The 21,897-nt window shown below is 46.4% G+C and overlaps 1 protein-coding gene across 6 annotated transcripts in view; it reads left to right on the plus strand.

Moving 5' to 3' along the window:
- The window catches only part of LOC138663268 (trafficking protein particle complex subunit 13), a 45,282-nt gene that overhangs the window by 5,552 nt on the left and 17,833 nt on the right, over positions 1 to 21,897 (plus strand). For 2 of the 6 annotated variants that reach the window (XM_069749446.1, XM_069749450.1), the window contains exons 1-2: positions 8,110 to 8,287; positions 21,608 to 21,676. In XM_069749446.1, coding sequence (XP_069605547.1) covers positions 8,113 to 8,287; positions 21,608 to 21,676 — 244 coding nt within the window. In that variant the 5' untranslated portion in view covers positions 8,110 to 8,112. The other 4 variants (XM_069749463.1, XM_069749455.1, XM_069749479.1 and 1 more) reach the window with 3 other exon arrangements.

The raw sequence follows: 21,897 nt of genomic DNA on the forward strand, positions 1-21,897 counted from the left end.
AGTGATCTTTTGTGTGGTGCAAAAGGTGATCGTTCTGGGCAGTGCATCGTTCTGTGTGCACGGAGCGAGTACAGATGGCTCAGTGTGCGTCAGTGACTCTGCTCTTCCTGTGTAATCAGGATAATGACCACTGATCAGTAAAATTCATGGTCGTGCCGATCGGTCCATGTAAACTGACCCTTGAACTTAGGCAACTAAATGTGATTAACCCCTCTGTGACCTTAGACGTACTATCCCGTCGAGGTGCCCTGGGCTTATCTGACCCTGGACGGGATAGTACGTCATAGCGATCGGCAGCGCTCACAGGGGGAGCGCCGCCGATCGCGGCCGGGTGTCAGCTGCTTATCGCAGCTGACATCCGGCACTATGTGCTAGGAGCGGTCACGGACCGCCCCCGGCACATTAACCCCTGGCACACCGCGATCAAACATGATCGCGATGTGCCGGCGGTGCAGGGAAGCATCGCGCAGGGAGGGGGCTCCCTGCGGGCTTCCCTGAGCCCCCGCAGCAACGCGATGTGATCGCGTTGCTGCGGGGGTCTTACCTCCCTCCCTCCCTGCTCTAGCCCCGGATCCAAGATGGCCGCGGATCCGGGTCCTGCAGGGAGGGAGGTGGCTTCACAGAGCCTGCTCAGAGCAGGCACTGTGAAGCCTGCAGCGCTGCTAGTGAGATCAGTGATCTGACAGAGTGCTGTGCAAACTGTCAGATCACTGATCTGTGATGTCCCCCCCTGGGACAAAGTAAAAAAGTAAAAAAAATTTTTTCCAAATGTGTAAATAAAAAAAATATTCCAAAATAATGAAAAAAAAAAAAAATATTATTCCCATAAATACATTTCTTCATCTAAAAAAAAAAAAAAAAAAAAAACAATAAAAGTGCACATATTTAGTATCGCCGCATCCTTAACGACCCGACCTATAAAACTGGCCCACTAGTTAACCCCTTCAGTAAACACCGTAAGAAAAAAAAAAAAACGAGGCAAAAAACAACGCTTTATTATCATACCGCCGAACAAAAAGTGGAATAACACGCGATCAAAAAGACAGATATAAATAACCATGGTACCACTGAAAGCGTCATCTTGTCCCGCAAAAAACGAGCCGCCATACATCATGATCAGCAAAAAAATAAAAAAGTTATAGTCCTGAGAACAAAGCGATGCCAAAATAATTATTTTTTCTGTAAAATAGTTTTTATCGTATAAAAGCGCCAAAACATAAAAAAATGATATAAATGAGGTATCGCTGTAATCGTACTGACCCAAAGAATAAAACTGCTTTATCAATTTTACCAAATGCGGAACGGTATAAACGCCTCCCCCAATAGAAATTCATGAATAGCTGGTTTTTGGTCATTCTTCCTCACAAAAATCGGAATAAAAAGCGATCAAAAAATGTCACGTGCCGAAAATGTTTTCAATAAAAACGTCAACTCGTCCCGCAAAAAACAAGACCTCACATGACTCTGTGGACCAAAATATGGAAAAATTATAGCTCTCAAAATGTGGTATTGCAAAAAGTATTTTTTGCAATAAAAAGCGTCTCAGTGTGTGACGGCTGCCAATCATAAAAATCCGCTAAAAAACTCGCTATAAAAGTAAATCAAACCTCCCTTCATCACCCCCTTAGTTAGGGAAAAATAAAAAAAAATGTATTTATTTCCATTTTCCCATTAGGGTTAGGGCTAGGGTTAGGGCTAGGGCTATGGTTAGGGCTAGGGTTAGGGTTAGGGTTAGGGTTGGGGCTAGAGTTAGGGTTCGGGTTGGGGCTAAAGTTAGGGTTTAGATTACATTTACGGTTGGGAATAGGGTTGGGATTAGGGTTAGTGGTATGTCAGGGTTAGAGGTGTGGTTAGGGTTACTGTTGGGATTAGGGTTAGGGGTTTGTTTGGATTAGGGTTTCAGTTATAATTGGGGGGTTTCCACTGTTTCGGCACATCAGGGGCTCTCTAAACACGACATGGCGTCCGATCTCAATTCCAGCCAATTCTGTGTTGAAAAAGTAAAACAGTGCTCCTTCCCTTCCGAGCTCTCCTGTGTGCCCAAACAGGGGTTTACCCCAACATATGGGGCATCAGCGTACTCAGGACAAATAGGACAACAACTTTTGTGGTCCAATTTCTCCTGTTACCCTTGGGAAAATACAAAACTGGGGGCTAAAAAATAATTTTTGTGGGAAAACAAAAAGATTTTTTATTTTCACAGCTCTGCGTTATAAACTGTAGTGAAACACTTGGGGGTTCAAAGTTCTCACAACAAATCTAGATAAGTTCATTGAGGGGTCTAGTTTCCAATATGGGGTCACTTGTGGGGGGTTTCTACTGTTTAGGTACATTAGGGGCTCTGCAAACACAATGTGACGCCTGCAGACCAATCCATCTAAGTCTGCATTCCAAATGATGCTCCTTCCCTTCCGAGCCCTCCCATGCGCCCAGACGGTGGTTCCCCCCCACATATCGGGTATCAGCGTACTCAGGACAAATTGGACAACAACATTTAGGGTCCAATTTCTCCTGCTAACCTTGGAAAAATACAAAACTGGGGGCTAAAATATAATTTTTGTGGAAAAAAAATATTTTTTATTTGCACGGCTCTGCGTTATAAACTGTAGTGAAATACTTGGGGGTTCAAAGCTCTCACAACACATCAAGATGAGTTCCTTAGGGGGTCTACTTTCCAAAATGGTGTCACTTGTGGGGGGTTTCTACTGTTTAGGTACATTAGGGGCTCTGCAAACGCAATGTGACGCCTGCAGACCAATCCATCTAAGTCTGCATTCCAAATGATGCTCCTTCCCTTCCGAGCCCTCCCATGCGCCCAGACGGTGGTTCCCCCCCACATATCGGGTATCAGCGTACTCAGGACAAATTGGACAACAACATTTAGGGTCCAATTTCTCCTGCTAACCTTGGAAAAATACAAAACTGGGGGCTAAAATATAATTTTTGTGGAAAAAAAATATTTTTTATTTGCACGGCTCTGCGTTATAAACTGTAGTGAAATACTTGGGGGTTCAAAGCTCTCACAACACATCAAGATGAGTTCCTTAGGGGGTCTACTTTCCAAAATGGTGTCACTTGTGGGGGGTTTCTACTGTTTAGGTACATTAGGGGCTCTGCAAACGCAATGTGACGCCTGCAGACCATTCCATCTAAGTCTGCATTCCAAATGGCGCTCCTTCCCTTCCGAGCCCTCCCATGCGCCCAAACGGTGGTTCCCCCCCCCACATATGGGGTATCAGCGTACTCAAATTGGACAACAACTTTTGGGGTCCAATTTCTCCTGTTACCCTAGGGAAAATACAAAACTGGGGGCTAAAAAATAATTTTTGTGGGAAAAAAATTTTGTTTTATTTTTATGGCTCTGCATTATAAACTTCTGTAAAGCCCTTGGTGGGTCAAAGTGCTCACCACACATCCAGATAAGTTCCTTAGGGGGTCTGCTTTCCAAAATGGTGTCACTTGTGGGGGGTTTCAATGTTTAGGCACATCAGTGGCTCTCCAAAGGCAACATGGCGTCCCATCTCAATTCCTGTCAATTTTGCATTGAAAAGTCAAACGGCGCTCCTTCCCTTCTGAGCTCTCCCATGCGCCCAAACAGTGGTTTACTGCCACATATGGGGTATCAGCATACTCAGGACAAATTGGACAACAACTTTTGGGGTCCATTTTCTCCTGTTACCCTTGGTAAAATAAAACAAATTGGAGCTGAAGTAAATTTTTTGTGTAAAAAAGTTAAATGTTCATTTTTATTTAAACATTCCAAAAATTCCTATTAAACACCTGAAGGGTTAATATACTTCTTGAATGTGGTTTTGAGCACCTTGAGGGGTGCAGTTTTTAGAATGGTGTCACACTTGGGCATTTTCTATCATATAGACCCCTCAAAATGACTTCAAATGAGATGTGGTCCCTAAAAAAAAAAATGGTGTTGTAAAAATGAGAAATTGCTGGTCAACTTTTAACCCTTATAACTCCCTAACAAAAAAAAAAATTTGGTTCCAAAATTATGCTGATGTAAAGGAGACATGTGGGAAATGTTACTTATTAAGTATTTTGTGTGACATATCTCTGTGATTTAATTGCATAAAAAATTCAAAGTTTGAAAATTGCGAAATTTTCGCCAAATTTCCGTTTTTTTCACAAATAAACGCAGGTACTATCAAAGAAATTTTACCACTATCATGAAGTACAATATGTCACGAGAAAACAATGTCAGAATCACCAGGATCCGTTGAAGCGTTCCAGAGTTATAACCTCATAAAGGGACAGTGGTCAGAATTGTAAAAATTGGCCTGGTCATTGACGTGCAAACCACCCTTGGGGGTAAAGGGGTTAAAGGCAGAGTTACAGTACCTGGGACCGCCTATGGGAAAAGGGGTGATGGTCAAATAAGAGCCTCACCTTTTATTCTAATCTCACACTCTCTGCCTATGTCCTGGGGTCTCTTCAGTTATGTTCTTTCATTCACCCAAACATGCAGTAGAAATATGTTGTACTTTGCTTTACAATAGGTCACCTGCAACTTAGTCACCATAGGGCTGTAGCCTTTCTAGAAGCACTCCTTCTCCTCCTCCATCAAAGTTTTCTCCTCTTAATATATTGCAGTCATCATATTATATAGCACAGTGTACTTACAACTGCTCATTTTGCCTTTCTACCCAGCTAATTCTTCTCTTTGCCCTATGTAGAAACAGTCTCTTGTCCCTGCATTTATCATTCCCCTCTTCACCTCCTGACCCAGCTGCTCCCTCCTCCCCCTGCCAGAGACTTTTGGGTAACTCATGACTCATACAGGGAAAATTGACCTCCTGTTTCTATATAGAGCTTAGAAAGGTAGAATGGCAAAATGAGCAATAGTAAGAACACAGTGCAATATGATGTATGCAATACATTATGGGGATACAATTTTTGAGGGGAGCGCTTCTTTAAAGGAAATTATCTCGTGCATGCTGCCCAAGCAACGTGTGCGTGAACAGGGAGAGACCTGTCCGTCAAATGGATTGGGGTGTGCAGCTGCCTCTTGGACTACTCACACCAGGCGGCTAGGGTTAGTCCCCGGTCGAGTTTTCCAAATTTGTTTTCTCTGAAATGCAGCAGCGTTATCAAAGTAAAAAGTACAGAAATGCATTCACTTATTAACAATTGTTCTGGGCTCTTAGATTTTGGGGCCAGCCCGCCTAAACGGGCCAGTATACGACTGCCGATCAAAGGGCCTTTAATGGCTGCAGGCAACTCATGTAAATTGGCCTTAACCCTGCAGCTCCAAGAAAGCGGTCAGCCCCTACATTAGTGAGCTGGTATTGGAGTGCCTGTAAACTGTCTGCGGACCGGTACCTGCAGCTCTGGGCTATAATAAAGACTGTAACTTAGGCCACTTTCACACTTCCGTCTTTGAGCCCCCGTTGAAATCCGTTGATTTTTCAAAAAACAGGATCCAGCAAATTTTTCTGCTGGGTCCGTTTTTTTTCCCATAGACTTGTATTAGCGAAGGATTGTGACAGATGGCCATCCGTTAGGCTACGTTCAGACTAGCGTTGTGCGCCGGCGATGCGACGCACAACGCACCGAAAAATGCGGCAAAACGCACGCAAAAACGCTGCGTTTTGCGACGCGTGCGTCGTTTTTTGCCGAAAATCGGACGCAAGAAAAATGCAACTTGTTGCGTTTTCTTGGTCCGACGCTTGCGGCAAAAAAGACGCATTTGTCGCAAAACGCAACAAGCAAAAACGCATGCGTCGCCCATGTTAAACATAGGGGCGCATGATGCGTGCGTCGCCGCTGCGGCGCCCGACGCGGCGCCGACGCACACTAGCACAACGCTAGTCTGAACGTACCCTTACATCCGTCGTGCACTGGATCCGTCGGAAAATTGCTGTCCGTTGGGCGGGTACAACGTACAGAGGAACGTTTTTTCTGCACGTCGGAAAATCGGTCAGTGATGGGTCCTGTGCTGCCCGTCGTTGGCTAGGATGGAAGCCTATGGACATAGGATCCGTCGCTGACTGTGAAAAGCAGGAATCCAGCGACGAATGCCGTCTTTTGAAACTGAGCGTGCGCGGAAGAATTTCCAGTCAGGGAAATTCTCTGGCTCGCTCTCTCTTTACTATTGATGCTGCCTATGCAGCATCAATAGTAACAAAATATAATGTTAAAAATAAAAAAAATCGCAATATTCTCACCTTCCGGCGTCCCGCGCAGCGTTACCGATGCTCCCGGCAGCTGGCGTTCCCAGTAATGCATTGCGAAATGACCCAATGACGTCACGATCTCGCGAGACCGACGTCATCAGAGGTCATTGCAAGCAAGGCATTACTGGGAACGCCAGCTGCCGGGAGCATCGGTAACGCTGCGCGGGATGCCGGAAGGTAAGAATATTGTTGTTGTTTTTTGTTTTATTATTATTTTTAAACCTGGGTTGTGTTGTGTATGCGTTCTCACAGCGGAAAACTGCTGCGATGATGCATACACAACAGGTGCACATAGCCTCGACGGGTCCGTCAGAAAAATGGGCCTAGTGCACCCGTTTTTTACAATCTGCACAGGATCCGTAATTTCAACATTTTGACGGCTCCTGTGCAGATTGTAAAAACGGAAGTGTGAAAGAAGCCTAAGGATCAAGTAATGTATTGTGGTTACGCAGTTATTTAAAGGGGTTGTTCTCATTCACATGTTTTCCTTATAAGCTCCTTTTAGTAGTAAAAAAAAAAAAAAAACCTGACCTTAACTCTCCCTCATTGGGTCCAGTACTTAGTTGCCCTCTCTAGTACAGCATCTGTCTGTAAAGCTGATGACACGTTGACAGCGCTGCAGGCAATAACCAAGCTCACTGATTGGCTGCAGCGCTGTCAACATTATATCACGGCTGCAGCAAACATACACAAGGGCAGCGGCATAGATGCCCAGCTCTACCTGGGGAGAGTGAATAAAGGTTTTAGGTTTTTTTTGTTTGTTTGTTTGTTTTTTTTACTACTGTTATAAAAGGACAAACTTTTCTGCAAGGGGACAACCCCTTTAACTTTTTCCTCTGCAGAGTAAAGCCACTTCAATGACGAGATCCTGCCGGGCTTCCATCTTGCATATTTTGATCCACAGGAATGAGTACAAACTCACTGGTGTGGACAAGGCTTCTCTATTTGCAGGGTCTGAGGAGGCCATGGTGTAACTAGATGGGTCATGTTCCTTGTTAAAGGAAGCCAGGCCATGCACTCGCCGCTTCTAAATATACATCCTCATCTGAAAAGAGCCTGATATCTTGAGCACTTTCAATAATTTCTTCTGTTTTATTCCTTGACTTTCCTTTTGTATCCTTTTATATGTATATTTGTATACATAATTAGTATGTACCCGCCCCTGCAGTGTCATGGGTAAACCGGCGCTGACCATTATTCCAACTACTTTGTGCCGTACTTCTGCTTCAGGTCCTCGAAGACGTGGAAGACGGTGAGCTGCGGCTGGCCCGAGATGTCCTACCGACAGTTGTGTGGATATTATGAACTCCGACAAGCTTTGCGACACTGACTTGGAAATTTGTGGCCTTGTGCATCGGCAGTAACGTCGTGCTCAGTGAATAGACTACAAATGGAAGTCATTTTACATTACCGACCTGAGCAAATCACCTCTGAGAGTTTGCAAAAGCTAGCCACCGGGTCACTGGAAGAATTTCCTCTCCGACTTTTGCCAAAATTTGTTCCATGGTTTCCCAATCATTTGTCAACATTTACTCTAAAACCTCAAAAATGCCCTCCACTTATTCCAGTGGATCCGTCTACCCTGGCTGGTCATGGCTCCTTTGATCCGGTCAATGTGGATCCTTTTATATGTTCTGATCCTACTACAAATCTGTTAGAGTTTAAGGCAAATACACATAGTAATGATGACAAGGAGGCTGAAAAGGACGGCATTGTATGTGACGGGGAGAACACGTATGTGCGATCATGGAGCGTGTGTCGCCATAGAGTTGGGAGCGAAGATTCAGTCGTTCCTTCCTCCCCGGAGCTGAAATCCATCTTGGATAGGCTCCGGCTGAATCTGTATCATAGGGGAAGATGGACTATTCTGCCTTCAGTTTGTGGCAGTCAGCGTTTAGAAGAGGTCTGGGATAAGGTGAGCCGAATGACCAGACGTGGCATCCTCCCAAGCTGTAACGCCACAGTACAGCGGGACATCGGGGAGATCTGGATATTCTGTGACCTGCGCTACTGCGAGCATATTGGCCGCTTAGTGAGGTCGCACTTACAACCGACTGGCAAAATCGACTTCACTGTTTGCAAACATGGGGTTATATTCCGTATGTGACTTTTCCTGAATTGTATACAGTAATATCTCACTAACCGTGCAGACATTTAGGGTAATGTATGAAATCTAGTGCTAACCAAAAAGTGGATGTACCGCCATTACCAGGATACCGCTTTACTATGGTGGATACATAGAGATGTGCCCAACAATAAGGGTCCTCATACACATGCCTCTGTCAGACGTATGTTCAGCTGGCATCTATTCCTACCATCTCTCTCATAAACATGCACTCTCCACCAAGGCTTTGAGGGGGTTTTATTGGTGAAAGAGACTGCCCACCCCCCTCAGATGGTGATTTTTCTCCACTGGAGCAGTTGGTTGGGCATGTTGAAATCCAACATGCCTGATCCTCCTATTTGCCCACCATCTGCTTTTGAACGTTGGCTCGAAATAAGGTCAGCCTGAACCACTTGCATGTTTTGTGTTTTTTTTTGTTTATAATAATACGTGGCTTCAATACGTCATGTATAAAAATTATTTTAAAGGGAACCTGCCACAGGGAAAATGCATCCAATCCTAAGACCCCATGTTATAGAGCTGGGGGAGCTTAGCAGATTGATATAGTTTTGTGAGAAGAGATCCATATATCATTTTTATTAATTTAATCTTCCGCTCTTTGTGGGTTTTCAGTCCAGTGGGCGGTCCTATCAGTGACTGACAGCTTCCTATGAATAAGTGTGCATAGGGAGAAAGCTGTCAGTCACTGATCGGACCGCCCCACTGGACTGAAAGCCCCCAGAAAGACCAGAGGACTGAATGAATAAAACACAGGTTATACTGAATCTTTTCTCACAGAACTACATATCAATGTGCTCAGCTCCTCCTGCTCTATAACATGGTGCCTGCAGATCGGACAGTATTTCTCTATCGCCTCATTGGGGGACACAGGAAACCATGGGTGTATGCTGCTGCCACTAGGAGGCTGACACTATGCAAATAAAAAAAAGTTAGCTCCTCCTCTGCAGTGTACACCCTACCGACAGGAAGTAGGATATTCAGTTTAGCTTAGTGTCAGTAGGAGGTGGACACGGGTCTTTCATTAGACCCTTATCTACCTCAATGTGCGTCGTTTCTTTTCAGGTTTTCCGGAAGGGATACAGGGTGAACAGTCACACCTGTAGTCCCACAAAGCGGACTATGAGTACGGTGTGTACTGCCACCCCGTATCCTCATAGATCCCTCTCCAGGACCAAGAGCCTAGCACACAAGCGTGCTCAGAAGTCCGGTCCTGGCTCCGTCCCCCACCCACTCGCCTTCCAGAGCCTGTCGGTCGGAGGAGACGAGGACGTCCACCAGCTCCAAGGACGTCTAATATCTTCCATGTTTTTTTAAGGTTAGTACGACTGCGTGGGATGTTAGGTGAGTATTGGTGCTCCGAGTCTTGGATTCCCTACCTCCCCTGCTACTTTGTGCGGTGCCTTACTGGCAGCCGCACTACTATTTCTGCGGCCGCACTACTATCCCTGCGGCCGTACCTTTTCTGCACTGGGGCTATTAGGGACAAGAAATCGGGGCCTATCTTTTTGCGCGGCGGCTCTGATGTCCCCACGGCCGCGATCACTCTGCCTTCTGCGGCGCGGCCCCCCTACTGCCAGCCGCGCTGAAATTCCACAGCGGTCGTACCTTTTAGGTGACCCGCGGTCCTTCCCAGCGGCCGCGGTAGTCTCCTGCGGCCGCCGGCTTTTAATATAGGTCCCGGCTCTTCCCGGGGCCTACTTCCGGCACCGGCGCCTCTTTGCATGCGGCAGCTGCCGCGCCTGTCAGCGGGACGCCCGCACCTTTTTCCTTTGCGCCCGCGCACACTTTTCAGCGGTCACCGGCTTCTAATTTAGGCCCCGGCTTCTCCCGGGGCCTACTTCCGGTGCCGCGCTCCGCCCCCTTCCTTTTTCATCGGGCGGGCTTTTCTCCCGCCCGACCATCTTCGGCAAGCTCCGCCCACCGGCGCCATCTTGGTGCTCCCCTACAGGCGGTTTAGTCTGTACCCATTCCTGTTCAGAGCGGCTAGCTCCGCCCACTACTCCCAGCCGCACCATTCGGCCTGGGATCGCCTCTATCTTGTTGGGAACCGTTCTCCTCCGGAACTGATGGCTATTCGCGCCCCCCCCCCTCTTCCAATCTGTGTGCTTGTCCTTTCCCACCAGCGTGCATCTGCAATGGCCGGGTTCCCCGCCTCCATCTTCATACTGGTGCCCTGGACCTGTGTCCTGATGCCTGTCACAGTTACAACCTTGGAGCAGACTACAGGACACTACAACTGCTGTGAGTAGCGCTGCTTAGCAGTTTGGCCCTCCTCTCTGCATCTCTCCTGTTCCCCTAACCTTCTGGCATTCCTTAGTAGGTATGCTTATCATGCCTAATCCTATAAGAAAGTGTTCTCGTCGTCCTTTCATGCAATCCGGTCAACCGTGCAGCCACTGGCGTAATGCAGTCACTGGTGTGTTACGTATTAGTACTCTAAAGCCATGCAGTCGATGGTGTATCACTACTCTAGACCCGTGCAGTCACTGGCGCAATACGTAGTAGTACTCTAGACCCGTGCAGTCACCGGCATAATGCGTAATAGTACTCTGGAGCCGCGCAATCACTGGCAAAGTAGCACTCTAGAGCCGTACAGTCTCTGGCGTAGTAGCAAGAGCCGTGCAGTCACCGGTGTAATAAGTGCCCTAGAGCCATGCAGTTTCCAGCGGGGTATGGCAGTATGCCCCACGCTGCCGTCATCTGGGCCACTGTCCGCCCCTCACCTTCCACGGGGAGATGGACCATTATAAGACCTGCCATATGACGTTCACTTCGTAGAAGGTTTCAGTTGCATATTTCTCAGAGTTCTACGTTTTCACACTGCTGTTGTGATTTCTGCTATTGCAGACCTGTGCCCTGATTTTCAGCGGTGCTCGGCTATTTCTCTACACACAGCGATGCTAGAGCCCTGGCATATCAAATGTTTCCATATCTCCTGCTCTCAGGCACTTGCCCTCCATCTCCCTGCAGCCTCCTCCGGATGCAACCATTAAACTGCTCTAAGCAGAGAAGGGAGCTGCTCCTACTCACTTCACGACTGCAGTGTTCAGACCTGACTTCCAGCCGGTTAAGAGTCTGTATTTCCCAGCAACGTCTGCTGTGGCTCAGTGGATAAAGAATCTGACCACAGATCGCAGGCGCAAAGGTTTGAACTCAGGTGCACAGCAGAGAGTGGAGTTTAGGCTCCCTGTTGACAAGCCTACTGTCCTACCTTCAGGAGAATGAGCACGGCAGGACATACTTCAAGACAGACTCCGTGGTGCGGCTTACTACACGGAAGCTGTTATTCTGCCTAATGCCGTCAGGTATCACGACCTAGACCGCAACACAGAATCAACTCTCTCCTATACCCTTCTCCAGGGCTCTCTCCAGGCTGATTAGTCACAGGACACCGAGAGCCGATCGCAGCAGTACTCTATCTGCCATAGTTGCAGGATATCGGGTGCCGAATGCAGCAGTACTCTATCTGCCATAGTCGCAGGATACTGAGCCAATCGCAGCAGTACTCTATCCGCCTTAGTCGCAGGATACCGAGAGCTGATCGCAGCAGTACTCTATCCGACACCCAGGTTTCACACGCACCACCTTCCAGGTACAGTACGTTATTTGAAACTGTCGTATCTTCAGCGGATCAGTCATGTCTTGGATTGACCACCGCAGGGGTACCGGCGTTCTGTACTATATTCAGGTAAGTCAGGTGCACTCCCCTATACCTCCTGTCGATTGCAGCAGCACTGTCTGCTATCCAGGCTTTAGATATCATCTTCCAGACACATTAAGTCAATACCTGCCATCGTTCCAGTGGTTTAGACGTGCCCGAGATCGATTGCTGCACTGGTCCTGCTCTTTTGCTCCAGAGTCAGGTATGTCAGAAACGCCCTCTATCACTCTCCTAAGGTTCTTTTGCAGCATCTGCCTAGGCTACCCTTTAATCACCACTCAGAGAGAGGTGCCCGGTATTTATCACTTCTGGTTGACTGCCGCAGCAGTTACAACCGCATTCAGGTGAGTCAGAGCCGCAACTTTTACCGTGTATTTCACGGTCAATAACGTCTGTGGTCTATTAACAGCTAAACAGAACATCTAGCACGTACCACAAGGCGGATCTCAGTGCCACAGGGTGGACCTAGTGGCCAGTCCACTTTCAGGTAGGTCGGACTCGCCGGTGTCAGGTACCAACTGGTTGCAGTTTTCCTTCAGCCACGCACTGGGCCTTAATTGCGGGTTGCTCCCCAGGAGCCTCTCCACTCTGTTTGGTTATTCGGTCCTACCACTAACTTTCCAGTAGGTAAGTTTACAGTGCTGTCCTAGATTTATCTGCACGATCCAGTGCGTTACTCCATCTTATATGATTTACAGTATTATACGTCTGGCTGTCTCTTACGAAGTCAGAGCCCATATAATACCTTGACTCATGATTGTTCACGGCACTATTCTAGGGGCCTTTGAACTACCTCTATACAGAGCTTCCTATTTATGCATCAGTACTTACCTCTTCTTTCTTACAGACACTGGATTCAACCTCGAGCAGCGCCGGGATTTTATTTCCGACTGTGGCAGGAACAGGTTCTCCCACCTCGGATAGGAATTGGATCTTACTCTGTGCAAGCATCGTCCAGTGTACAGGGCTGCTCCACGCCTGGATCCAATGATGGGTTTTTGGGATAATACGTTCCTTCCTTCAGCAGGATTCGTATCCCTTTCATTGTTATCCTCGTTTGTGTGGTGTCTTATACTTAGGTAAGTAGATCCACACACTACAATCCTCTCCCATTCCAGAGGGTCCGGGACGGATAGGGTCACTCAGGTCGTCATAGGTACGGATCTTCCTTTTGGCAGTCAAGTTTTTTTCCGGGGTCTATATACTCCTTCATAGGGCCAACTTCCCATGGAATTGACATACTCCAGTTTTTCATGGACTCTTCTCCCTTGACTGCTCATGTCCGATTGTGCTTATTAATGCCCATCTTGTCATGCTTTCTAGCAGGCTCCCAGTACCCTACTCTCAAGCTTTTTTTTGTCATTTCAATTTAATGGTCTTTTCTGGGTTTTCTCTTAAAATCCTTAGTCCAGCCGTTCCAAAGAGGGAAGCTTCTCGGTTTTCCTATATTCCCTCTCCCCTGAACTTACTGCGAGCTGGACCCCTTCTCCGTCTCTGGACCCTCCAGTTTCCAGCTTTTCCAGTCCTCCTCTTCCACAGAGAGCATCCCTCAAGGATACCAACGACGAACTAATAGTCCACGGCAAAGTCGGCCATTGAAGTGTCCGCCGCTACATTGTGCCCTGCCTTTGTCTCCACCTAGACAGCAAGGTTTATAGACGCATGGGCTAAGCCGCTCCATCAGGGCCCCCTTCATGGAGTCCGATTGGAGAAAATCTCTGTCCTTGCGGACTAATTTAATCCTGCAGGAAGTGCATGGTATCCGTCCCCGCGGATGCCACTGCAGGTGCTACTTGGACATTCAGCAATATGGTGCCCTTCCGAAGGACCACTTGCTTATGGCGTGACAGGACTTATCCTCTAGGAAGTCCCTGACAGCTTGCCTTCCGAGGGTTTCCGTCAGTTTGTCTCCAACGTGAACCAATTATTGAGGTCCTCGGAGGGACAGGGTTCTCCTGGGACCGCGTGTGCTTGCCTTTATTTTATGAAAGCCTTCATCCAGGTCCTCCCTTTCTTCAGACATCGGACACTCCTGCATTTTTGCGAGGGGTGGGTCCATTTTAATTTTATACCTTCCTTTCAGGCTCTCAACCACTTCCAGAGTCTGTGGCAGCAGTTTTGTACATTCTGTGGATCACAGGTTCAGTGCTCTGCTCTTACCTTGCCGAGGTTCTCCATGGTTCTGTTCATCATTCTTGATTCCCTTCCCTTTGTCCTGCTCGGACTCGTCCTTTGTAGCGTTCTCTCATCACGCTACCGGGTCTATCCAGCTAAGGCCCTTTTTTCAGTATAAGGGCTCGGCGTAGAGAGGCCCTCCGGCCTCCTAATCAACGTATGCCCGCAAAATCCGGTCAGCAATGTTTAGATTTGCCAGGTCAGAGCAGTGCTCCTCCTTCCAGGTTTAAGGCGCACTCTACCCGGGCAGTGGGCGTCTCCCGGCGGTGCACATATAAGGCCTCTGCCTTGCACCTCTACAGACCGACGATCGGTCCTCCACATGTTCGCGAAACTTCGATGCCTAGCTTAAGCGTATGCCGGCTTAGGTAGGAAGACCTTGCAGGTGACGGTGGTGAGTTCCTCTGACCTAGATTGGAGTTGACTGCTGTTCCCGCCCCAGGGACTGCTTTGGGACGTCCCATGGTTTCCTGTGTCCCCCAATGAGGCGATAGAGAAAACAGGATTTTTGGTTGCTTACCGTAAAATCTTTTTCTCTGAGCCTTCATTGGGGGACACAGCACCCTCCCAAGTTGAACAGCTCTGTTTATTGTTATACTGTTAATGTTTGAGTTCTTTGAACACTCTTTGAGCGTTTGAAACTGTTAATCTGTGGAGCGCTGCGGAGTTTGTTGGCGCTATATAAATAAAGATTATTATTATATTGTTCTTTCTCGTTGCTTCTCCTACTGCTTTCTCACTAACTGAATATCCTACTTCCTGTCGGTAGGGTGTACACTGCAGAGGAGGAGCTAACTTTTTTTTATTTGTATAGTTTCAGCCTCCTAGTGGCAGCAGCATACACCCATGGTTTCCTGTGTCCCCCAATGAAGGCTCAGAGAAAAAGATTTTACGGTAAGCAACCAAAAATCCTGTTTTTCCTGATAACAGGTCCCCTTTAATTTTATTTTTGCCCTCAGCAGCCAGTTAGTCATCTTTTTACTCTCGCTCTCAATGAGCAGCAAAGCTTCTTTTTTTTTCTTTTTTTTTTCCTGGACGTTTGTTAAATACAAGACCTACCCTTAATTCTGTACGTACACCCATACATCGAGAGGCTGTCAGTTGTTCAGTAGGACCACCCACAGGACTCCTGAGCCCAGAATGACTCCTCCCCAATGGCTGCTGTTTTTATTTATAAAGCCTTACTTGCCCTCCCCAGGTCCAGCACTATGCCTCTGCTGCTTCTAGTGTCTGTTATTGTCTGCAGCGCTGACATCATGGCAAGAGCACTGCAACCAATTGGTGAGCGGCCCGGTCCGAGATGACGGCTAAGAGCCATTGAGCTCCGTTACGGGCTGCAGCGCTGTCGACGTGACGTCAGTACTACAGACACAAGGAGACCCGAGAAGGGTGATAAAAGCACAATTTTTGGTTTTCAAATCAAATTGCAGCCGGGTTTTCCAAACTGGAAAGTCCTTTTAAGTAGGTTATAATTTAACATGAAATATTTTAATACTATTAATCGCATAATTCATGCATTTTATCGATCATATGTCCATATGCTTTTTATCCAACAAAGACACACAGAAAAAAAGAAGAGATGGCACTTTTTATGCTTTATTCCTCCTGACATCAAAGGTCCGATCCATCAGATTTCTGCTATTCTCCGTGATTCTTCACGGAGCTGATCCGGCCCAGTGCCATTGACTTCTACCATTTGCTGCCTCATGAATTGCACAACATGAAGCTCATTTATTGCCAATTCTATTTGCCAAGAAATCTCTTCATTTGTGCCTAGTGCCAGGCCTTCTGGTATTTTTTTATTTTTTTTATTGCATAAACTGTGCACTGTGTGGTGAACCTTTTTATACCTGGCTAGTGTTTTGGTTTTATTTCGGTAATGGATCCAGCTTTGCAGGCAGGTGTCAGGTATAAACTAAAGCCGTGATACTAGTGGGAACCGATCCTTTTGTTTCTTATATTTCGAGTTCACACGGGTTTCTGATCATATCACAATATGTCCAGTTTACTAGAGAGAGATCATTCCAACAGTAATCCTGTATAACCTGTTAAATATGGAGGAGCCCTGGATGGATTGGGGACCGATTTCCTACTGCTATTTATGGCCCAGGCATCAAATAAAGGAAATGGCATCTGAAAATGATCCATTGTGTTAATCAGATTGTGTTAATTGTAATAATAAAAAATGGCAGTTTTTTCTACATTCTATATATTAAAAATGTAAAATAATGAAAATCTCAGTTTTCACACTGCAACTGAACTGGAGAGTTGTTTTGTTTTTTTGTTTTTTAGACAATAACCTGTTTCAGAAAATCCACATGGCCATTAGTAGAGATGCTCCGACCCTGACCCTGTCTTTTGTATTGAAGTGTGTAACCAGGATGTTCAAGAGGTTATGAGGCAGGAGGAGCTGTAACATCGTCTAATGCGATTGGTGGATCCTTTGCGATCAGCTGAGTATAGAGGTGTTACAGTCACTGTCATCCTGCCTGTGATAGCGAGCCTGCTGAAAACTCCTCCTGAAAGGACAGGAATTATGAGCCTAACAAAGTCCCAGTAGTCAGTGTGAAAATCGCTAGATTAATAATTTTAGTTTTTATATTAAAGATCGCCAAATGAAAAATAATAAAAAAACCTCCTTTTTTTTTAAATACATATAACAAAAAGCTGATTTTAAACCCGAAGACCTTTTTCTGATGACACATTCTTTTCAAAGAGGTCATGTCTGTTCTAGTAAATATTTGCATTCATCATCATAATTCTTCAGAATACTTATCATAACTCTGCATTAATTACTGGCTGCTCGGGGGCGTGTCCCTACATAGTAGATCAGTTCTGATTGGGTGAGATTAGGCTGTGCATGGGCACAACCCTAGCTGATAACACCCAGTTGTCAAGTTATTCATACATTTGTAGGAGGGATAACAGTAGAACGGACCAAATCAGAATATTCCAGAACTGTATTGTAATGAATGTAGGAATTTACTAAAATACACATGCCGATGGGAGTAACCTGTTTAGGAAATATTTTCTGCTTTCTTTAGTTATGGCAAAAGAGGGGAGAAGCCAGCGCTGCTTATGGTCAGAACGCAATACATAAAGTGCACATGCACATATTGATTTCTAAAGGTATGTGCACACTTTGCGGTTTTCACTGTGGATCCACAGCAGTTTTCCATGTGGTGTACAGTACCATGTTAATCTATGGAAAACAAAAACCGCTGTGCACATGCTGCGGAAAAAACCCGCGCAGAAACGCTGTGGTTTATTTTCCGCAGCATGTCAATTCTTTTTGCGGAATCCGCAGCGGTTTAACACCTGCTCCATATTAAAAAAACGCAGTAGAGTCCGCAGAAAATCCACAGGAAAAACGCAGTGATCTTGCCCTGCAGATTTATCAAAATCAGTGCAGATAAATCCGCACACCAGGACGCAGCGTGGGCACATACCCTTAATGTATATCAAAATGAGACAATTAGCAAAAAATTGATCAATTGTTTGAGCCACTCCGCCACATCACGGCATTGTCATACTGAGGCAGTCCTACTCTACGATTTTTATATTCGCTGTGCCATTACGGCCTACTAAATGTGTTGGAAACAATACCACGTTAATCCCACTTTGTTTTTTATATTCGCTGTTAGCAATTAATATGTGCATGCATTCTGACCATAAGCGGTGCTGGCTTCTCCCCTTTTTAATTTTGACATTGGTTTGTGGCTGACCACCACTGTTGCCGTGCGCGCTGGGTCATGTACGCCATTCTTTGTGTTCATTGTGATTGATCTAGGCTGCTGTACACATATACAGCAGCCCTGCCCCAGGCTCTGTTCAATTCGTGTGCCTGGGCCTGTCTCACCCTTTTATCTTTGGTGCTGGTCAAGCAGTGTGGAGGTCAGATCTGAACTGTCTGTTTGGACCTGGTCGACCTTTATCTGCGTGTACCCTTTCTGGCGCCATGGGGGTGATTCTGAAACGCTACAGGGTACAGTTTGCATTCAATATGGCCCCGATTTTAATAAATTTAGGAGGCCGTAATGGCACAGCGAATATAAAAATCGTAGAGTAGGACTGCCCCATTATGAGAATGCCGTGACGTGGCGGGGTAGCTCAAAGAATTGATTAATTGTTTGCTAAATGTCTCATTTTGATATACAGTTAGAAATTAATATGTGCACTTTTGTATTGCGTTGCGACCCCAAGCAGTGCTGGCTTCACTCCTTTTATTTTTCTTTAGTTATACCTGTATTTCTTTCTATGATGCCTTGTTCAGTTTATGAATTGCACTTCTAACAATACATATGAATTTTGTAATGCCTATATCTTTCATTAAATAATAATTACAAAAATTCACAAGATATTAAAGATATTACATAGTGTATTGTCTTAATGTTTACCTTTCTTGAATAGTTGCTGTTTAAAGGGTCCCTCTATTCAGGTGCTTCCAAAACTCCAGTCCTCATTGCCGCCAACACGTCATGTTTTCAGGATTTCCTTAGTATTGCACAGGTGAAGGAATTATTATTAAGGCATCAGAAAGAGTCACAGGTTCTTACCTGTGCAATACTAAGGAAATCCTGAAAACATGATGATCTGGTGCAGATTGTCAGGGGCCTTTATTGACTGTTAATAATTCAAAGACTACATGTATATTTATGCCTTTGACTAGCCGATGGGGCTTTAGCTTCCCCAGACTAGTCGGCCTTCTCCCCATGTTATCCCCTGTGGGCATGATAACTTGATTTGCAAGAGCCAGCCGGCGTCATCGCCTCCTCCTTCCAAATCTCATGCCAGCATTCGGCTCTATTCAGCAGCGTGAATGCGCCTCTGAAGCCAGGTGTACACTTCCCAGCTTCAGAGGCACACTGAGCATGACCAGAAGTGCAGACTGTGTACATGAGCCGCCTTCTGCAGTCCTGCTCATGTGCAGTGCGCCTCCTGAAGACTGAAAGTGTACACCTGACTTCAGAGGCGCAAGCACTGCTGTGACTTCCAGGTCAAATGTGAACAGAGCTTAATGCTTTTCCGCTGTGCCTTTGTGTGAGCTCCTACTGGATCTCAGTGCAAACTGTAAAAGAATTAAAATCGATGGGGGGGAAAAACGCCCATAACGGCACCGCAAAACTTCTGCCAAAAAAGTATCATATTCAGCTGTGTGCATGTTCTGTCTGATGGTACTTATTTCAGGTTCAGAAATCAGGAGACTGACAAAGAAGCAGCGTGCTCACCCCCTGGTCGGCTTCCGCTAGGAAACTGCTCACCACTATAGTCTAAAATGCAAAAACCGACGACAAAGCTGCCTAAATTTAGAGAATGGTTAGATGGAGTTTTGTTTTTATCCATGACCCCCCTGGCTCCGCTGCTCACTTAGCGCCCCCCAGTGGGCAGACATACCATTAACCCCTTCCCAACCTGTGACGCCACATAGGCGTCATGAAAGTCGGTGCCAATCTGAACTGTGACGCCTATGTGGCGTCATGGCGGGATCGCGTTCCTGCAGGTCGGGTGAACAGGTTATCTCAAATGTCACCCGAGTTGCAGGTACAGGGGGACTTGTACTTGAGCCCAGGGGGGGTGGTTTTGCCCCCTGTGGCTACGATCGCTTCTGGTGACCCTTTGTGTCACCCCACCATCCCAGATCTGATTGGAGCTTGCGTCCATGTGACGCTATCTCTCCAATCAGATGTGATGGGGCAGAGTAATGTTTGACAGCCTCGCTCTCCAGCTTCATCCAGTCCCTGGAAGGTGAAAAGCTACGTCCCTGCATGCTGCCTTGCCGCCGCCGCCATCAGGTACTCCCCTCTGCTGACTTCCACTCCCCTCGCTGTCCGATTCCACACACCACCCCCTCTCCGCTGCTGCTGCCAGTTCCATCTCCATCTCCTCAACCCGCTCCTGCCCCCCCAGCGCCTGACAGCCCCCTCCTGCCCCCGGTGATCACCCCACCCCCACCCCAGTTATCGCCCCGCTGATGGCCCCTCCGCCCCAGTTCACCCATTAGTTAGAGTTGGGCTAAAGTTAAGGTTGGGATTAGGGTTAGGGGTGTGTTAGGGATAGGTTTGTGGTTAGGGGTGGGTTAGGTTTGTGGTTAGGGTTTGAGTTAGGGTTGGTGTTAGAATTGGGGGGTTTCTACTGTTTAGGCACATCAGGAGCTCTCCAAACACAGCATGACGCCAACAGACCATTCCATCAAAGTCTGCATACCAAAACGTCACTACTTCCCTTCCAAGCCCTGACGTGTGCCCATGCAGTGGTTTACCCCCATATGTGGGGAACCTGTGTACTCAGGACAAATGGGACAACAACTTTTGAGGTCCAATTTCTCCTGTTACCCTTGGGAAAAAAAAATTGGGGACTAAAAGATCATGTTTGTGGTAAAAATGTTTTTATTTTGTTGTTGTTTATTTTCACGCCCCGGCGCTATAAACTTTAGATAAACACCTGGGGGTTCAAAGTTCTCACCACACATCTAGGTACGTTCCTTGGGGGGGTGTAGTTTCCAAAATGGGGTCACCTGTGGGGGAGCTCCAATGTTTAGGCACACAGGGGCTCTCCAAACGCGACGTGGTGTCCGCTAACCATTGGAGCTAATTTTCCATTCAAAAAGTCAGATGGCGCTCCTTCCCTTCCGTGCCTTGCCGTGTGCCCAAACAGTGGTTAACCCCCCCCCCCCCCCCCCCCCCCCCCCCACATGTGAGGTATCGGTGTACTCAGGAGAAATTGCCCAACAAATTTTAGAATTCATTTTATCCTGTTGCCCATATGAAAATGAAAAAATTGAGGCTAAAAGAACATTTTTGTTGAAAAAATTTAAATGTCTATTTTTTTCCTTCCACGTTGCTTTAGTTCCTGTGAAGCACCTGAAGGGTTAAAAATCTTGTTGAATGTAGTTTTGAGTAGCTTGAGGGGTGCAGTTTTTGGAATGGTGTCACTTTTGGGTTTTTTCTATCATATAGGCCCCTCAAAGGGACTTCAAATGTGATGTCACTAAAATGTTTCTGTAAATTTTGCTGGAAAAATGAGAAATTGCTGATAAACTTTGAACCCTTAACGTCATAACAAAAAAAAAATTTTTTTTCCCAAAATTGTGCTGATGCAAAAATTATCGGCCTAAATTTACCACTAACATGAAGCCCAATATGTCAAGAAAAAACCGTCTCCGAACCGCTAGGATCCGTTGAAGCGTTCCTGAGTTACTACCTCATAAAAAGACACTGGTCAGAAATTGCAAAAAGTGGCCAGGTCATTAAGGTCAAAATAGGCTGGGTCATGAAGGGGTTAAAGACCCTATTAGACAATTTTTTTTTCCATTGCCGAAATGATATAATCTGCAACATGAACTTCATTTGTTTGTTTGTTTTTTTCACCCCATTGTTCCTGGTGACTCTTTTGCAGACTGTGCAGATTGAATGCGTTAAGCCTAGAAGCGTAAACCATGTTTTATTTGTTTCACTTCAGTGATGCGTCTTACGAAACCGACCTTATTCACCAATATCCCGGTGACCTGTGAAGGGCGGGACCTTCCCGGTAAGCGATACTTAGTGTTTTGTCTTGGCTATTGGTACCACGGGAATTGGGTACTTTGGATCTGTAGAATTGAAAGCTTGCTGCAATGAATAACGTACATGCCCACACCGTGCGCCTCTACAGTGCTGTCCCCAAGCGATGCCCCATTTGTGTGCATGGGGTGATCTAAAAACAAACATGGGTGTCAGTGCTACTAATCTCCTCCTATCCATGCGCTGTAT

This window comes from Ranitomeya imitator, chromosome 1 (genome assembly GCF_032444005.1).
Source record: "Ranitomeya imitator isolate aRanImi1 chromosome 1, aRanImi1.pri, whole genome shotgun sequence".
Classification (NCBI taxonomy): domain Eukaryota; kingdom Metazoa; phylum Chordata; class Amphibia; order Anura; family Dendrobatidae; genus Ranitomeya; species Ranitomeya imitator.